Below are 18,726 nucleotides of genomic sequence, written 5' to 3' on the forward strand. Positions count from 1 at the left end.
GGGTGGGGGGCGAGGGGCGGGGCGGGGAGCAGTGCCCAAGCTGCCTCTCTCCTCAGGTCCCCCTCCAACCCTCCGGCTGCTTCGGGGGGTTCCCCGTGTGAGGGCCAGAGGCAGGAGCTTCAGGCCTGCTACTCGGCGTGTGGGGCAGGTGGGTCCCTGCCAGCCTCCTTCCTCCAGATTCCTGCCAGGAGAGCGCGGCTGGGTTGAGCCTGCTGGTCACTCTGCTGGGTGATCAGTCCTGGGTGGTCAGCAAAGCCCCCCATTCAGGAGGTGCCCCCGGGAGGAGATAAAGGCCTGGGGGGGCACAAGTGTCTGACAGCAGGATGGGGGCATGAGACGACCTGGGGGCTGGGTGCAGGAAGAGGGAGCTAACTCAGGACCTCCTGGAGCCCAAGACTGTTGCCCTCCTTCCACGGCCGGGGCGGCCCCCAGAGCCATCCCAGCGGAGGTCTCTGGGTCTTTTGTGAGCAGGCGACTGGGCAGGGTGAGAGCAGGGAAGTTGGGGTGCAGCTGGGGGCCCAGGGGATCTGGGTGCAGGTTCTGAGCAGGAGAAGGAAGGAGGGGCTGTTGGAGAATGGCAGCTGGCTGGCTGAGGGGTCTCTAGGATTTCCTCACTGAGGCTGAATGAAGGACCATTGTTTAGAAGGCTCTGGAAGAAAACGTGAGGTTGGGCGTGGGCTTGTGGAGGTACCTGCCAGGCCCCCAGATAGAGGTGGGGGCCTAGTGAACCAGATTCAGTTCAGTTCAGTCACTCAATCGTGTCCGACTCTTTGCAACCCCATGGATTGCCGCACGCCAGGCCTCCTTGTCCATCACCGACTCCCAGAGTTTACGCAAACCAGATTCAGCAGGAGGCTAAGCTCTGAGAGACCTGGGTCCACGGTGGGAGTCCCGCAGGGGCAGAGACCACGCCCACCCTCACAAGCCCTTCTCTTGCCCCTGTAGCTTCTCGGACCTCACCCTGGTTGTCCTGAGGTACCCCTGGCTTGCAGGGCCCCATGCAATCTCCCACCCTTTTCCTTGCAGAGGTGCCGGGCTGGACACGCTGGGCTCCCTGGTCCGCCTGCTCTAGGAGCTGCCTCATCCCTGGAGGAGGCCCAGCCCTGCGCAGCCGTTCCCGGCTCTGCCCCAGCCCCGGGGACATGTCCTGCCCAGGAGAGGCCACCCAGGAGGAGCCCTGCAGCCCCCCTGTGTGCCTAGGTATGGCACCTTCTGAGGGGGGGCCCTCGAGTGGGGTGAGGCACAGATGAAGAGAAGAACGTTTCGGGAAGGGTGGGGGCAAACCTGGCTGTTGCCCAGAAGCTTCTCTCTGGCCCCCAGTCATAGGCCCCCCAGAAGCCCAGCGGGGGATGCACAGGGTGGGCCTGGCCTGAAGGCGTGTTGGGGGCAGCCCTGGAGGTGTGAGTGTGGTGGGGGCCGAGGCTGCCGTTCAGACCCTGCAGACCTCCGGACCCCCCATGCCACCCTGACCATCCCGCATCTCTGCCACGTCCCTGACCGTTGTTGGCTGTCTCTTCCTCCCAGGGCTGGGTGTCTGGGGTCAGTGGTCCGCCTGGTCCGCCTGCTCCGCCCCATGTAATGGGGGCGTCCAGACCAGAGGGCGCGGGTGCTCTGCCTCGGCTCCTGGGGACCCCGGGTGCCAGGGACCCCACAGCCAGACCAGGGACTGCAACACGCAACCCTGCACAGGTGAATGTCCCCTTCCCGTTCTGCCCGCGTCAACCAGCCGGCCTCGGGGGGTGCTGACCTTCTCCCCACCCACCTTCGCTTGGTACCAACCTCTGCCTCCAGGACAGGCTGTGCCTTGAGCTGACTTGGCCCGATTTCCCGTCTCCTCCAGCCCCCAGCTCCCTTGCCCCGCCCCCGACACACCCTCCCATCTCCCGGGCCCTCTGGCGTGTCCCCTGCTGAGACCCGCTCTGTCTTCCCCGTGTAGCCCAGTGCCCGGGCGACATGGTGTTCCGCTCAGCAGAGCAGTGCCGCCGGGAGGGGGGCCCGTGCCTCCGGCTGTGCCTGGCGCGGGGCCCTGGGGTGGAGTGCACCGGCGTCTGCACCGCGGGCTGCGCCTGTCCCGAGGGCCTCTTCCTGCACAACAGCAGCTGCCTGCCTCCGAGTCAGTGCCCCTGCCAGCTGCGCGGGCAGCTCTATGCCCCTGGAGCAGTGGCCCGGCTGGACTCGTGCGGCAACTGGTGGGCACCAGGGTCGAGGAGCGTGGAGCGGGGAGGCTCGTAGCCACGGGGTGGGTGGGCATGGACTCCCACCAGTGGCGGGGGTGCTCAGCATGCTTCCATCCTGATGTGAAGCCCGGAGCAGCGGGCGTCTGTAGTAACTGTCCAGCTCGTTTACTTACGGGGAAACCGAGGCTCAGTTGTGGGAGGCGATTTATGATGGAACTAGAGCCTAGAGTTGTTCTGGGAGTTGGTGCTGGACAGGGAGGCCTGGCGTGCTGCAGTCCATGGGGTGGCAAAGAATCGGACACGACTGAGCCACTGAACTGAGAGCCTAGAGTTAGGGGAGCAGGTCTACGTTCTCCTTCCAGTTGCCTCCGTTTCTCTTTCCTGAGTATAATTGACTTCCTGGGACCCACTTGATATCTGCTCCGAAACCTTGAAGCGCCCCTCACAAAGCTGATACCAGGACTCCGCCAGCAGAGGGGGCACTAGCCCCATTCCTTTTTTTGTTATTATTTTTCTTTATTCAGTTCATTTTTATCTTCCTTTTTACTTTCTATGCTCTGGTCCTCCCCCAACCCCCTCCTTCATTCTTCCTCTCTACCCTGCCCCTTTCTCGTTTTCCTTTTCTCTCTTAGATTTTTTTTTCTGATATGTCAACATTTTTGATGAGTGGGTTTTGAAACATTTACTGGAGAAAAACAAAAAGGAGGAAAACTTCAAAAGAGAAATCCAGGAGACTCAAACTAGTATCTACTCCTTCTGAGCAGCTCCTAACTGGCCTGGAAGAGTCACTCAAAATCATCTCTACAGTGTTTAATAAACATAAATGGAATAAAATTACAAAAAGGCAAATTCTTTTTATCAAGGCAATAAAACCATGGGACAGAGGGCAGCACGGTGCCTAGAGGTGTCAGGGAGCTCACGGAGGGTGGAATTGGCGGGGAGGCTGGGTCAGAATCCTTGGTCACTCATGAACTCCATGTGGGACGTAGGGCAACTTGCTTTACTTCCCAGACCCTTGGGTTCCTCTTCTGTGTGGTGGACACCACGTCCCGGCCTCTTCTCCCTGGGGGCAGGTACACAGGGCTGCAAGGGGAAGGCTGACTGTGGCCTCCCTGGGTCCTCTCTCTGCAGCACCTGTATCTCTGGTGAGATGGTGTGTGCCTCGGAGCCCTGCCCAGGTACCCCCATGCTCGGGGCCAAGGAATTGGCAGTGGTTGGGTCTCAGGGATGCTGGTCCCTTCAGTAATCAACCTGGTGGTGTTGGGGGTGCCCTCAGGAAGCTGGGGTCCAGGGAGGACTTGACCTGTCTCAAACATCCTGTGTCTCTCCCCTGCACCCACCCTGGCAGTGGCCTGTGGCTGGAGCCCCTGGACCCCATGGAGTCTCTGCAGCCGCAGCTGTAACGTGGGTGTTCGGTGGCGCTTCCGGGCAGGCACGGCTCCCCCAGCTGCCTTTGGGGGGGCTGCATGCCAGGGCCCCAACATGGAGGCTGAATTCTGCAGCCTGCAGCCATGCGGAGGTGAGAGCCACGACTGGGGTCCTCAAACCTGGGGACTCCCTGCCCTGGACCCCGGGACAGGTGCAAGGGCCTGTCCAAGGAGATGGCACGAGGGTGTGGTTCCCCAGGAGCTCTAAGAGGGGTCCTCGCTGGAGGCCCTGTTCCAGATGGAGTCTTGAGGCCTCCTGAGGAGGGGTGAGGTGTCCAGAGGTGAATGTGAAGCTGCTGGGGCCTGGGATCCGGGGTGCGGAGTGACCGGGGGCCTGGGTGTGACAGGCAGGGCCTACAGTGACCTGGGTGTCACCCCAGGTCCTGGTGGGGAATGGGGCCCCTGGTCTCCGTGCTCCGTGCCCTGTGGGGGCGGCTACCGGAATCGCACCCGAGGGAGTGGCCGGCCCAGTCCCATGGACTTCTCCACCTGCGGTCTGCAGCCCTGTGCGGGTGAGGGCACCCACCTTCTCCTCCCTACCCCTCCCAGAGCTCCATCAACTCCTCCCTGTCCCCCTAGGAACTCCTCTCCCGGAGCTTCCGGGCAGCCCCATGACCTTCCCGACCGCAGCTACAGCTGATGTGTCCCCCCCGGGGGGGAGCCCCTGGGGGGGAATTGAATGTGCCTGGCTGAGCTGTCAACTTGTGTCCCCCAGGGCCAGTGCCCGGTGTGTGCCCCCCAGGCAAGCGGTGGCTGGACTGTGCCCAGGGGCCTGCGTCCTGTGCAGAGCTCGGCGCCCCGAGAGGGGCTGACCAGCCCTGCCACCCTGGCTGCTACTGCCCTTCCGGGATGCTCCTGCTGGTGAGTGTCCCCTGCCTGGCCTCCTCAGGGCCTGGGCAGGGGCAAAGCCAAGAGTGTGGGGCAGGAGGCAGGGAGAGCCTGCAGGGTTGAGGACAGAGCGCTGAACTCGGGGCACGTGGTTCTGCTCCGTCAGCCCCATGACCAGCACGTGACCCTGGGCGAGTGGCCATCAGGTCTTTTCTCCCAGAAATCGGGGGTCCATGCCCCTCCCCCTGGCCCTTGCACCTGCTGGTGTGCATTTCCCCAATACTGGAAATTGGGAAGAAATGGGTGTTTGGAAGGAGCATCCATGACATTTGAGGGTGGGCGCCTGCCAGGTGGGTGCTGAGCTCTGCTTTGGGGAGCGTGGGCAGACTGCACTGGAAACCAGAAGGCAGTGGGGGGTTTTTAATTCCAGAACAACGTGTGCGTGCCCACCCGGGACTGCCCCTGCACCTACGGGGGACGCCTCCACCCCCCAGGCAGTGCTGTGCTTCGTCCATGTGAGAATTGGTGAGGCTGCCGCCCCCTGCAATGGCCCTGTGACCCCAAGGACCCTCTGTCTCTCCTCTGCATTAGGGGGTGGGGGAGTCTTGGCCTCCATGGGAAACAGAGACGCCCCCCTCCCACAGGCACAGTGTTCAGCAAGCCTGCGTGTGCCCCTCGCCTGCCCCCTCCTCCCAGTCTCCCTCTTCCCACGCATCTCCGTCTGCTGGGGCGTTCCCAGTCTCGCTCGTCTCGTGGAGTTTGTGGGCAATTTCTGGCCTCCCCTGGCCTGTGGCTGCATCCCTCTCACCTGCCTCACATGGCCGTCTCCTCCCTGGGTCTTCACATCCCCTCTGTCTGTACCTTTGTAGAAGGGTCACCCTAACGGCTGCATTCTAACTTGATCACTTCTGCAAAGACCCCCCCCCCCTACAAACAAGGTCATAATTCTGCAGTCACGCTCACACGTTAGGGCTCCAACACATGAATCTGAGGGGACACATTCAGCCTGTAAGAGCTCCCCCACCGTCTGCTGCTTCTCCACCAGCTCCTGTGTCTCTGGGCTCATCACTAACTGCACCTCCTGGCCCTGTGAGGAGGGTGAGAAGGGGGCCTCTCCTGACTTCACTTCCCCTGCCCCGCCAGAGTGGGTCTGTGCAGGGGTGGGACGGGGGTAGCACTGGGGAGGAAAGCCCTTGGGAGAGGGGGACAGGGAGGGGGCGGCCTGTCCTGTGCACCGAACTCTGCTCCCCGCCCTTTGGGCCCCTTCAGCCTTCCATCACTCTGTCCTCTCTGCCTCTCCCTGCTGTGCACCCCAGGTCAGCCCACGTGGTCACCCTGGACCCCGTGGAGCGAGTGCTCGGCCTCTTGTGGCCCAGCCCGGCGCCATAGACACCGCTTCTGCACCGGGCCCCCCAGTGTGGCGCCATCCAGCATGGCCCCGCCACCCCTGCTGGCCTCGGTGCCCCCTCTTTGCCCAGGCCTTGAGGCAGAGGAGGAGCCCTGCCTCCTGCCAGAGTGTGACCGTGAGTCCTGTGGAGCCCAGATGTACCCACTGCCTTGCCCCAGTCAAGCCCAGCCCCTCGCCACTGCTCCCTCTTCTGTTCCCCAGGAGCTGGAGGCTGGGGCCCTTGGGGACCCTGGTCCAGCTGTAGCCGGAGCTGTGGAGGGGGTCTCCGGAGCCGGAGCCGAGCCTGTGATCAGCCCCCACCCCAGGGCTTGGGGGATTACTGTGAGGGGCCTCGGGCCCAGGGGGCGGCCTGCCAGGCTCTGCCATGCCCAGGTACCTGCCAGGGATGGCAGTGGGGGTCAAGGAGGAGAGATGGGAAAGCTGCAGGGGGCATTCTGGGGAGGCGAACAGGGAGGTGGGAGGGGCCGGGAGAGTGACCCGCACAGCTGTCAACCCACCTGGTGCCCTCCCCCCACCCCCCCACACCCCCCGCAGTGACCAACTGTACCGCCATCGAAGGGGCGGAATACAGCGCCTGTGGCCCTCCCTGCCCTCGCTCCTGCGATGACCTCGTGGTGAGTCTGGGCTCCTGATGGTCACGTTGCCAGACGGCATGTCAGGGTGTGGCCGCTCTGATCTGGGGCCGTCTGCGGTTGGAGGGAAGGAAAGGGGTCAGCGCCCAGCTGGCCTGGCTCCTGATTCTAGAGAGCAGCAGGAGTGAGCCTCATCCAGCATCCCTTGTCCTTACACAGCATATACGTTTCTCGGTTGACACATTTTATGATAGAAACAGCAGGAACACACAGGAAAAGGGCAGTCCTTTTGATGGATCATCCATCCGAAGCCCCCCGCCCCGGCGCGTTGGTGCCCAGACCTTGACCCTGTGCGTGCGTGAGTGCGCAAGCGCCTGCCGGGACGCGGGGCCAGTACAGGACCATGGAGAGGGACCCAGGCCAGCTGCCGCCAGGGGTGGGCGCGGTCCAGTGGCGCCTGCACAGTGGTGAGGAAGCGGCCTTGAGTCAAAAGATGCTGGAGCAAACAGCTAGGGCAAAGGGACGGCGCTTTGAGAAGCCTTGCTTGGGCCTGTCCAAGGGGGACGGGAGGCTCCACACATAGGCGGGAGGACCAGGACACGGTGCTTGGTCCAGACCTCTCCCAGGAGTTCCGGGCGCCTTCCCAAATGCCTGCCGCTTCCTCCAGCTTTCCGGTCCCTGGCTCCCTCCGTCCTAGGAGATCTGCCTTGGTCCCCACTCAACCCTCCACGGGTCCAACGTCTGGAGGATACTCCATTCAGGGAAGCTCTTCGCAGGCTGTCCCTTCCCCACACTCCTTCCCTGGAGGAGAAACACCAGTGGAAACTCAGCATAAACTGTGTCTAGAAAAGACAGCTATGACCAGGAGCATCGCACTTCCTCCCCTCTGCGCCCCTCCCTGCCCCCAGCCTCCTCCTTCACTTTATCGTGGCTCCCAGGCAGCCCTTCCGTCCCGCAGCAGTCCCCTTGGGCCTCCGGCTTTCCACTGACCCGGACCCTCCCTTCCTTGTCCCCCAGCACTGCGTTTGGAGCTGCCAGCCCGGCTGTTACTGCCCCCCAGGCCAGGTGCTGAGTGCCGACGGCACCGTCTGCGTGCAGCCCGGTCACTGCAGCTGCCTGGACCTGCTGACTGGGGAGCGGCACCGTCCAGGCGCCCAGCTGGCCAAGCCTGACGGCTGCAACTACTGGTGAGGGCCGGTGGGGGCGGGGGTGGCGTGCGGGCAGGATGCCACGCGTGAGGGCAGGGCTAGTCCACTCCGTGTCTCACACACCTGAGCTCTCCCAGTCTCAACTGATGCAAGCTAGGCTCCCACAAGCCCTGAGAAGATGCAGCAGGTACCCTAATCCCTGGTCCGACAGGTGAGGAAACTGAGGCAGCCAGCTCCGGGGACCTGGGAGATTTTGAAGAGCTGGGCTTGTGCTTTGAGGGGGCAGGGGGTGGCGGTGTGGTGTTTCCTCCTGCTGTCTGACCTCCTTCAGCTGCAGATGACCTGCGGTCACTTCCCCATAGGGCCGAGTCCGCGGGACACCTGAGTGTGCCTGGAGTGGGTCAGGGAGCAGGGGCTAGAGGTGCTGAGAGTAGGGAGGGGGACTGAGACCTCAGAGGCTGGAGGTGGGGGAGAGGGGAAGGGGAGGCAGACGGGGGAGGGGCGTGTGTGGAGGGCACGATGCGAGTGAGCTGCCCTCTTTCTCTGTGCCTGCATGCCCCGCCCAGCACCTGCTCCGAGGGCCGGCTTACCTGCACAGACCTGCCTTGCCCAGGTATGTACCCTGCTCAGAGCGAGGTGAGGAAAAGCAGTGTCCTGGGGCGTAGGGAGGGCTGGGACCGGGGGAGGGATGGCTGCACCCCAGGGCTCACCATTTACCCCCACAGTGCCTGGTGCCTGGTGCCCGTGGTCAGAGTGGACGGCGTGCTCCCAGCCCTGCCGGGGCCAGATGAGGACCCGCTCCAGGGCCTGCAGCTGCCCGGCTCCACAGCATGGCGGGGCCCCGTGCCCCGGGGAGGCAGGGGAGGCGGGGGCCCAGCATCAGAGGGAGACCTGCACCAGCCCCCTCGAGTGCCCAGGTGAGACGCCCCACCAGGCGGCTCCAATCCCAGTGGGCTGGGACCTCTCGGGCCTCCCAAGGCAAAGGGATGCTTTTGTATTTCTGCTGCAGTGGATGGAGCCTGGAGCCCGTGGGGACCATGGTCTCCCTGTGACATGTGCCTGGGGCAGTCCCATCGCAGCCGAGCGTGTAGCTGGCCCCCCACCTCTGAGGGAGGCCGGCCCTGCCCTGGGGGCCACAGGCAGAGTCGCCCCTGTCAGGGCAATTCCACTCAGTGCACAGGTGAGGACTTCTGTGGAGATGGCGGGTGGTGGTGGTGGCTTGTAAGGCTAGGGAGATGCTACCTCTGACCTTTGACCCCCTGCATCTGACGCCCCCCGCCCCCAGCCACCGCATACACACATGCATGCCACTTTCTTTGAGGGAGAGCCCTTAGGGCACTCACCCCATGGAACTGGGCAAGTGAAGGTCCTAGCAGGTGGTGGGCATGGAGGGAAGGCTGGTCACCCAACTCTTGGGATGCCCCCCCCAGGGTGGACCCCACCAAACCCACCCTCTCTGCTTCCCTCCTGCTGCAGACTGTACAGGTGGCCAGGATCTTCTCCCCTGTGGGCAGCCCTGCCCCCGCTCCTGTGAGGACCTGTCCCCTGGGGTTGAGTGCCAGCCAGACTCAACGGGCTGCCAGCAGCCCAGCTGTGGGTGCCCCCATGGCCAGCTGTCCCAGGACGGCCTTTGCGTGGCCCCCACCCAGTGCCGCTGCCAGTACCAGCCTGGAGCCATAGGTCGGTGCCTCCCCCAACCTGCCCCCGAGCACAGCAGCGCCCTCCCGCCTGGCCCCTGCCACTTTGCCCATGGGGGCCAGCCTGGGACTGCGGGATGGGAATGGGCAACTCCCACATTCCAGGGCTAGTACCCGTTGGGGCTTCTGTGTCCTCTGCCTGCCAAGACCCAGGTCCCTGTGGGTGGAGACAGCGGGGTAGAGCCCTGAGCAGGGTTGGTGATTGGCTGAGCCATCTGAAGCGCCTGCCCCCCCCTCCTGTGCCCTCAGGGATCCCTGAGAATCAGAGCCGCTCCGCGGGGTCTGGGCTCAGCTCCTGGGAGAGCCTGGAGCCCGGCGAGGTGGTGACGGGGCCGTGTGACAACTGGTGAGCCAAGAGCGCCAGGGAGGCTTGGGCTGCCAGCCGGGCAGGAGGGCCCTGTCTTCTAACTGCCCACCCTTGTCCCCAGCACCTGCGTGGCAGGCATCCTTCAGTGCCAGGAGGTGCCCGCCTGCTCAGGGCCGGGGCTGTGGGGCTCCTGGGGCCCCTGGGAGGACTGCAGCGTCTCCTGTGGTGGAGGGGAGCAGCTGCGCTCCCGCCGCTGCCCGCGGCCCCCCTGCCCGGGGCCTGCCCGCCAGAGCCGCACCTGCCGCACCCAGGTCTGCAGAGGTGAGCCCCGGCCCAGGCTCTGTCACTCCTGATCCTCATCCTGGCCTTTGACCCTGACTCACAGGTTGCCTTTTGACCTCTCCCACCCCATCGCCACATGCCACCCCTCACCCAGGCCAGTGGTGGGCAAATAGAGGAGGAAGCAGGCGGATGTGGGGGGCAGGGGAGACTGTAGGAGCGGGCGTGACCCAGGGCCCGGCTCAGGGAGGGTGTGGTCTGCATGACTCTGGGGGGACACTGGAGGGGATGGGCACTGGGGTGAGCGGAGGGGGCACAGGAGGCTGTGAGAGCGGCATGGCACAGGTGCTCACTCGGGGTCCCCTTCAGAGGCAGGCTGCCCGGCCGGGCGTCTGTACCGCGAGTGCCAGCCCAGCGAAGGGTGCCCCTTCTCCTGCGCCCACGTCACTGGGCAGGTGGGCTGCTTCTCTGCTGGCTGCGAGGAGGGCTGTCACTGCCCCGAGGGCACCTTCCTGCACCGCTCAGCCTGTGTCCAGGTTAGGACTCCCCCTGCCAGAAGCCCAGGGCCCTCCCCTCCCCCGACAGCTCTCACCTCTGAAGACCCCATGGCCTCTGGACAGCCTCTAAGTGTCCTGACTTAGAGCTGGTGACCCTGAGCCCCCGGGCAGGGGAAGGGACACACCGAGTCAGGGGACAGTTCCCAGCAGAGCTAGACTCAAACGCAGGTGTCCCCGTTCCTGGCTAAGGCCCTTTCCGCCTCCCTCGCTCCCCTCTCGTGGGTCCCATCCTGTAAATGGCCTCTGTTGACCCTGCCGCGTCCTGGCTAAGTGCTCTGATCGGGAAGGTGCCTGTCCAGCTCCGGTCAAGCCATAGCCTTACATTGCTCATGGTCAGCTCCCTGACGCAGATACACAGTCCCACTTGCTACTGGAAGTGCAGTCTTAGGGCCCAGAGCTGTCCAGAGCATCCTTCCCACCCCACTTCTGAGGATGTCCGTGGGGGTGGGGGTGGGGCAGGACTGGCCCCTGGCAGGTGGCTCCAGCCCGTGTCCCTGCACTTTCTCCCCCGTCCTAGGAGTGCCCCTGTGTGCTCACCGCCTCGTGGCTGCAGGGGTTACGAGTTGCCGCCGCTGACCCGGGGGCTCACCTGTCTGTTCTGGGAGAGAACAGTCAGCTTCTTGGGCCTGGCGATGAGTTGGGCTCGGGTCAGAGCCTCCGTACAGGCTGTCACAACTGGTGAGGGTGTGAGAGATTTGAGGTGGGGAGAATTTGAGGGGGATGATGAGCGTGTAGAGGATTTGAGGGGGATTTGAGGGTTAGGGGTGAGAGGATGTGTCGAGGGGCCCTGGGTGGCCCTGCACCCCCCAGCCCTGGCCACTTGACCCTGGGCTCACCCTAGCTCTGTCTCCTTGCCCTTGGGGGCTGATGTGTCTGCCAGGACCCCTTTCTCCTGGGGTCCGAGCTGCTGGCCCCTCATCCTCACACCCTCTCCCCAGCTCCTGTGCACACGGGAAGCTATCCTGCTCCGTGGGGACCTGCTCCAAGGCTGCTGCTGGGGGCTTCGGCTCCTGGGGTCCGTGGGGCCCCTGCTCCCGCTCCTGTGGTGGGCTGGGCACCCGCGCCCGCAGCCGCCAGTGTGTGCTCCCCACGCCCGCTCCTGGTGGCCAGGGCTGCCGCGGGCCCCGCTGGGACCTCGAGCACTGCCCCAGCCCAGAGTGCCCAGGTAAGGGAAGCGGGGCGGGGTGGGAGGCGACTGGCTGGCACTTTGTCCTTTCCTGTCTGTCCATCCCCACTCTGGGTCTAGCTCAGCGCTTCTCTTCTATTCAGACACATTCAACCAAATTTCTGGAACTCTTGCCGAATGTGTGTTGGGGGTTGGGTGGGGGAGTGAGGACCCTGACCTTGGAGTCCAGGAGCTCAGATAACCCATTTTGGCATGGGGGGTGTGCCCTGTAGGAGAGTGCGTGTGCTCGGGAAAATGGAGGAGGTTGAGAATTCTCCTAGGGGTATGGTCTAGGAGGGCTTTCTGGAGGAGGTGGCATCTGAGGGGGTCTGAGGGATGGAGAGGACTCAGACGAGTGTTGGAGGAAGGGATGCCAGGAATCAGGCGTAGCCTGAGCAAAGGCCTTGCTACCGTGAGCAGGTGCTGTGCTTGGGGCCTGGGGTGTCTGGGCTGAACCAGAGAGCGACAGGTTTGACCACCGGCCCTGGGGCTTGGGCCTCGTGCACTTCTGTCTGGGAAACACTTCTGAGCAGGTTTCCTTTGGCACAGGGGCTGCAGGGTCCACAGTGGAGCCAGCGACAGGCCTTCCAGGTATCAGACTCCCCAGGTTCCCACCCCGATTCCCTGCACCCCTCCCTCTGGGAAGAGCAAGCCCCAGGCCTCCTCCCTCCCCAGCCCTGCTTCGAGCCCAGGAGCCCAGGGCTGACTTCCCGGGGGTCTCCTCTCCCCACCCAAGGCGGCTGGGGCCTGTGGTCCCCGTGGTCCCCTTGCTCCGGCACCTGCACAGATCCGGCTCACCCCGCTTGGCGCAGCCGCAGCCGCCTCTGCCTGGCGAACTGCACCGGGGGTGCCGCTTCCCAGGAGCGCCCCTGCAACCTGCCTTCCTGCACAGGTGCGCCTTCCGGTCCTGACCTCTGACCCTGCCCTGGATTTGGACCCTGAGCCTCCCCTCTAACGTGTCATTCTAACTGCAGCCAACATCCAGCCCCAAGCCCCACGTCTAGTACTCCTTGTGCAAATATGGAGTTCTCAACCTGACCCTGGGCCTTCTTTGTGAACCCCAACAGCTGTTGGGGAGCCCTGCCACCTTCCCCCCATCCTCACTTATGTGGGTACCAAACACTCCCCCCAACAAAGGTCCCATCCAAATCCCTCAGCCACCCTGGGAGTCTGGGACTACTGTCTCCCCGCCCTGCGCCACTGTTGCCCCGAGAGTGGGGAACTGAGGCCCAGTTGCCAAAGCCACACGACAGTCAGAGTCAGATCTGAAAGAGGGGAAGGATGGGGCATAGCCAGCCCTGGCTGAGGAGGTTGGCACTTGAGCTGGGGCGGGGAGGGTGGGGGCCAGGGGGCTGGCTGCAGCTCAGCAGCGTCCTGTGCCCCCCGCAGAGCTGCCCCTGTGCCCGGGCCCCGGCTGTGTGGCTGGGAACTGTTCCTGGACCGCCTGGGCCCCGTGGGAGCCGTGCTCCCGCAGCTGTGGGGTGGGCCAGCAGCGCCGCCTGCGGGCCTACCGCCCCCCAGGGCCCGGTGGACACTGGTGCCCCGACGTGCTTACAGCCTACCAGGAACGCCGCTTCTGCAACCTGCGAGCTTGCCCAGGTGCGGTGGGCGGTGAGCGCCTGGCAGGTCTGCCCTTCCTTAGCATCAGGGCCCCACCCCACCCCAGTCCCTTCCATCTCCAGCATGGGACCTCGCCCCAGGCTCGGGGAACACGTGGGGGTCCCTGCCTGAGCCAGACCCTTGTGCGGCCCTTCTCTGACCCATTCAGTGCCCGGAGGCTGGTCACGCTGGAGCCCCTGGTCCTGGTGTGACCGGAGCTGTGGAGGAGGCCGGTCCCTGAGGAGCCGCAGCTGCTCGAGCCCCCCACCCAAGAACGGCGGCGCTCCCTGTGTTGGGGAGAGCCACCACGCACGGCTCTGCAATCCCGCGCCCTGTGGTACGGCAGCGGTGATAGCCCTCCTGCCCTTGCTCCCTGCGAAGCTCTCCCCACCCCCTCCTCTAATTTCACCCCCCACGTCACTGTGCAGTGTGGATGGGGGGCAGGCTGCTACCTCATCGGCCAGTGAAGGAAACCAAGCCCTGCAAGGGCAGATGGTGGTGGGGCCTGGGCTTTGGGCAAGGACTCCCAGTGGCCAGGGCTGAGCTGCCCAGTCCGCCCCCACTGCCCACCCCCACCTGCCCCATGGTGGCAGGACTAGAACTCATCCTCTCAGCTGTGACCCCCCCTGCTTCAGTTCCTGGAACCACCTGGTCAAGAGTTTCAGGGGGTTTGAGGATAACAGTCTTGAGATACCTGGTGCCTGGGAGGTCCACTGAGCCAGCCAGGTTGTCACCCCCGCCACCCACTCCGAGCTCCAGCTCCTTCTGAAGTTGGTTCTTCCAAGCTCACTGACCCTATGGACCCTGCACTCTAAGGCCCACCACCTCTGTTAGGATGACCCCCCACACTGATGACCACCCCCATCCCTTCCATCCTTCTCTGGATGAACACAAAGGAGCCACATAGGTGAGAACGCTGGCTTTTAGACGCACCCATTCAGTCCATCTCAGCAAACACTTTCAGGAGCAGGCTAGGTGCTGGGCACTCACAGTGAGAGGAACTGACTGCCACTCAGAGTGTCCCCAGGACCCCCAGGGTCTCCCCAGGACCCCAGGTTTCCTGGGGAGCCTGGGGGAGGGACGGGTCATAACGGCTTCGCGGAGGTCAGGGTGGCCCCCATGGGGTAGGGCTCAGGGCCTCCTGACTCTGGTCTTCCCATCTGCCCAGAGGAGGGCTGCCCTGCAGGCATGGAGGTGGTCAGCTGTGCCAACCGCTGCCCCCGCCGCTGCTCAGACCTCCAGGAGGGGATCATGTGTCAGGAGGACCAGGTCTGCCAGCAGGGCTGCCGCTGTCCCGAGGGTAGGTGCTCCCTTAGGGCACGGCAGGGTGGCTCAGCGGGAAGGCAGAGGGGAGCCCTGGGGCGTGGGCATCAGCTCTGGAGGGCCATCTCCCTGCAGGGTCCCTGGAGCAGGATGGTGGGTGTGTGCCCCTCGGGCACTGCGAGTGCACGGATGCCCAGGGCCACAGCTGGGCCCCGGGGAGCCAGCACCAGGAGGCCTGCAACAACTGCACGTGCCGGGCGGGGCAGCTCTCCTGCACGGCCCAGCCCTGCCCGCCTCCTGCCCACTGCGCCTGGAGCCGCTGGTCAGCCTGGAGTCCCTGCAGCCGCTCGTGTGGGCCTGCAGGGCAGCAGAGCCGCTTCCGGTATGGGGCAGTGCCAGGCCTGTGTCACCTCGCTCCACCGGGGCCTCCTGCAGCCTGGACACGGCCTCCTGGACTGCTGGGGTTCCTGGATCCTGTCCCTGCCGGTGACTTTGTGCCCACCCCATGACCTGGCCTTGGCTTTGGTCCCTGGTCATCCTTGCCTTTCCTTAGCCACCTCCACACCCACCCTGGGCTTCCCCAGGGGCGGTGGGAAGCGTGACGAAGGGCCCAGGACCATCTCTCACCTTCTCTGCCGCGGGGCTCCACCCAGGTCTTCCACATCGGGCTCGTGGGCCCCGGAGTGTCGAGAGGAGCAGTCCCAGAGCCAGCCCTGCCCTCAGCCCCCGTGTCCGCCCCTGTGCCTGCAGGGCACCCGCCCCCACTCCCTGGGGGACAGCTGGCTGCAGGATGGATGCCAGCAGTGGTAAGCTCTGGGGCAGGGGTGGGGGGGCAGACAGGGGAGGGTGCCATCCTGCTGGGCAGCAGTGTCCCTGAGTCTGGGCTCCTCCTTCAGCTCCTGCACCCCGGAGGGCATCATATGCGAAGACGCTGAGTGTGCAGGTCTGGGGGGGTCATTCCCAAACCCCGCTGCCCTACTAGCCTTCCACCTCGCCCTCCGTCTATCAGCTCTGTTTGTGTTTCTCTCCTGCCCACTGCCGGCCCCTGTGTGTTGAGGGTCCCGTCCAACCCTCTGCCTCTTTGCTTCTCTGATTTCACTAACTTCCCTGCTGCCTCCTGCAGGGCTGGGGGCCTGGACGCCATGGTCCCCCTGGGCTGACTGCCCTGTCTCCTGTGGAGGCGGAAACCAAGTCCGCACCCGGGTCTGCGTGGCTTCGGCCCCTCCCCGAGGGGGCTCCCCCTGCCTGGGCCCCGATGCCCAGAGCCAGCGCTGCGGGCTGTGGCCTTGCCCGGCACTGCCAGACGCCTGCTCCTGGGGTCCCTGGGGGCCCTGCTCCCGCAGCTGCGGCCTGGGCCTGGCCTCCCGCAATGCGTCCTGCCCCTGCCCGCTGGCCGAGGCTGACCCTGCCTGCAACAGTACCTCCCTGCGCCTGGACACCCAGGCCTGCTACACAGGGCCCTGCCTGGGTGAGTGTGCGTCAGAAGCGAAGCCCCCTTCTCTGTCTCCTACCTGCGCAAGATCCAGAGAATGTTTATTATTATAACCAACTTCCAGATTATTTCCCCAAAACATACGTCTATTTCCTTCCAAGGGATTCCCAGGTGGCTCAGTGGTAAAGAATCTGCCTGCCAGTTCAGGAGCCACAGGGGACCTGGGTTTGATCCCTGGATTGGGAAGATCCCCTGGAGGAGGGCATGGCAACCTACTCCAGGATTCTTGCCTGGAGAATCCCATGGACAGAGGAGCCTGGCAGGCTGCAGTCCGTGGGGTCACAAAGAATCAGACACGACTGAGTGACCGAGCATGCACGCACCTCTTCTCAAGACTTTTTTCAGTTTTTTCCCTCTTCCCACCATCAGTCCTTTAGAGCCCTGTGGCATGTGACCCTCACTGCTGGGTGGCAGGGAAGCCCGCCAGCTAGACCTTTCGGAATTCTTGGCTTCCTTTGGCCCTTTGCCTGTTCAGGGTGTTGGCTGGGGCTCGGATGAGAGGGGAGGGCAGGTGGGAGAGAGGCTGGGGAGCTCAGAGAGGCCCCTGGCTGAGCCCTGGCCCTGCTTGGTCCCTAGAGGAGTGTGTGTGGAGCAGCTGGAGTGGCTGGACGCGGTGCTCATGCGAGGTGCTGGTCCAGCAGCGCTACCGACACCAGCGACCTGCGCCCGGGGGTGCCGGGGCTGAGGCGGGCCCCCCCTGCACTCGACTGGACGGCCACTTCCGGCCTTGCCTCATCGGAAACTGCTCTGGTGAGGCCCCGGGAGCCAGGAGCCGGGGAGACGAACCCTGGCAGGGGCCTCCCGGGGTCCCCAGGGGGCACCGCCAGCTCCTCTTAGAGTGATACTCAGGGTGCCCAGGTCCTCAGAGGGGTTGCCCGTGGCTGCACAGACCCTGCCCTTGGCTGGGACCCTGCTCCAGCTGCTCCCTGCCTCACCCTCGGGCGCTCGCCCCCACCCCACCCCACAAGCCTTCACCGCGGTTTTCCCACTTTGCAGCCACAGGCCCAGCTGTGGCTGTGTGTGTGTCTTTTCTGTAGTTGCAGTGAGTGGGGGCTACTTTCTAGTTGCGGTGCTTGGTCTTCTCATTGCGGTGTCTTCTCGTTGCAGAGCACATGCTCTAGGGCATGTGGGCTTCAGCAGTTGCAGCACATGAGCTCTGTAGTTGTAGCTCTTGGTCTCTAGCACACAGGCTCAGTAGTTGTAGCGTACAGGCTTAGTTGTTCCTTGGCACATGGGAGCTTCCCAGACCAGGGATTGAACCCGTGTCTCCTGCATTGGTGGGTGGATTCTCTACCACTGAGCCACCAGGGAAGCCCCCCAGCTGTGGCCTTGTGTCCACTGGTAACTGCCCCAGGCATGGTGGGTCTTTGCCCACTTCTTATTCCAGCTGCCCTCCGTCTCCACCCCTCTGCCTCCCACCTGCCAATCCTGGGAGCTACCTGCCAGGGCCTGAACCTCCTGCAGCTCGCTGGCTCTCCTGGGTCTAAACAGTTGGAGGTGCCTACAGGAACTGAGTGGGCATGGATGGGGCAACACTGGTCTGTCCTTAACTACCGTAGGGGGGCAGTATCTTGCACTCTTACCAGGTGACTTCAGGGGGAGGTGATGGGACCACACACTGTGCCCTCTGGGTTCGGGGGGCAGACGGTGTCTCTGGGCTGCACCCCGCACCAGCCTGCCTGCCTGCCTGCCTCCCCCTGCAGAGGACAGCTGCGCGCCTCCCTTCGAGTTCCAGGCCTGCGGCTCCCCCTGCACCGGACTCTGTGCCACATACCTGAGCCCTCGGCTCTGCCAAGACCTGCCGCCCTGCCAGCCTGGCTGTTACTGCCCCGAGGTGAGGTGTGGAGCCAGGGGAGATGCCCCAGGAGGAGGGGTCTCCTGTCCATTCCCCCGCACTTCCTCCCCTCCCCTCCGAACCTCTCATCCGGATAGCACTGCATGTTCTGCCAGGCGGCCGTTTGCCCACACCACTGATTTGGCAGCACGCACGGCACCTGCTGGGGACCAGGCATGGGTGGGCATTAGGGTGACGATGAGATGACTGCCACAGGGCCCTGTCCCCTGTTCCCTTCTGCACAGGGGCTACTGGAGCAGGCTGGAGGCTGCGTACCCCCAGAACAGTGTAACTGCCAGCACGTCTCAGGCGAAGGAGCTGGGGTGACCTTGGCCCCCGGGGACCGCCTGCAGCTGGGCTGCAAAGAGTGGTGAGTGTTGAGGGTGAGGGAGGTGGCACCAGAGGCCTAGGACCAAGGACTGGACCAGGGAGGAGGAGGGGTTCCGCAGGGCGGCCTGACCCCTGCAGAGAAGGCCAAGCAAAGCCCCAAGGTCCCAGCCTCCCCCTGCTCCAAATGAGCCCAGAGCCCAGGTTACCCCTACATGAGCCCCACACCCACCAACCCACCATTCTGGGCTGGGTCCTGCCTCCCGGAGCCCACCCTGACCAGCCCCTCCCACAGTGAATGCCAGCGCGGGGAGCTGCAGTGCACCAGCCAAGGCTGTCAAGGTAACTGGACCGAGGAGACCAGCTGTCCCTCTTTTTCCAGGACTCGGGTAGGGGGCTGGATTTATGCCCAAGACTTGGGTGGGGGTGGTTTTTTGCTCAGGACTGGGTGGGAGTGGGACTTGGGACTTTCATTTCCAGGACTGGGACAGTCCCAGACAAACCAGGATGGTTGGTCCCCCTACTCAGGCTCTCCTGTTTCCGGAACTTTCTGGTCACAACACGAGCCTCTTGTTCCCCATCCACTGTGGTCTCAGGGTCTGGTGGGGGGAGTCCCTGGGAAGGACGCTCACATGCCGCCCTTCCT

At 64.3% G+C, this 18,726-nt stretch overlaps 1 protein-coding gene across 1 annotated transcript in view; it reads left to right on the forward strand.

The window, feature by feature from the left end:
• The window catches only part of LOC138079977 (SCO-spondin-like), a 51,306-nt gene that overhangs the window by 26,466 nt on the left and 6,114 nt on the right, over positions 1–18,726 (forward strand). The window contains 36 exon segments of the mRNA XM_068972801.1: positions 57–148; positions 1,027–1,200; positions 1,525–1,689; positions 1,937–2,189; positions 3,309–3,355; positions 3,526–3,696; positions 3,985–4,116; positions 4,320–4,465; positions 4,863–4,957; positions 5,478–5,530; positions 5,749–5,955; positions 6,042–6,212; positions 6,375–6,454; positions 7,430–7,599; positions 8,127–8,173; positions 8,286–8,477; positions 8,570–8,740; positions 9,037–9,240; positions 9,507–9,603; positions 9,686–9,885; positions 10,213–10,379; positions 10,918–11,078; positions 11,339–11,565; positions 12,115–12,156; positions 12,302–12,457; positions 12,955–13,164; positions 13,334–13,501; positions 14,333–14,464; positions 14,563–14,809; positions 15,081–15,233; positions 15,324–15,370; positions 15,551–15,895; positions 16,496–16,669; positions 17,623–17,753; positions 17,999–18,123; positions 18,376–18,422. Coding sequence (XP_068828902.1) covers positions 57–148; positions 1,027–1,200; positions 1,525–1,689; positions 1,937–2,189; positions 3,309–3,355; positions 3,526–3,696; positions 3,985–4,116; positions 4,320–4,465; positions 4,863–4,957; positions 5,478–5,530; positions 5,749–5,955; positions 6,042–6,212; positions 6,375–6,454; positions 7,430–7,599; positions 8,127–8,173; positions 8,286–8,477; positions 8,570–8,740; positions 9,037–9,240; positions 9,507–9,603; positions 9,686–9,885; positions 10,213–10,379; positions 10,918–11,078; positions 11,339–11,565; positions 12,115–12,156; positions 12,302–12,457; positions 12,955–13,164; positions 13,334–13,501; positions 14,333–14,464; positions 14,563–14,809; positions 15,081–15,233; positions 15,324–15,370; positions 15,551–15,895; positions 16,496–16,669; positions 17,623–17,753; positions 17,999–18,123; positions 18,376–18,422 — 5,399 coding nt within the window.

This window comes from Capricornis sumatraensis, chromosome 5 (assembly GCF_032405125.1).
Source record: "Capricornis sumatraensis isolate serow.1 chromosome 5, serow.2, whole genome shotgun sequence".
Classification (NCBI taxonomy): Eukaryota; Metazoa; Chordata; class Mammalia; order Artiodactyla; family Bovidae; genus Capricornis; species Capricornis sumatraensis.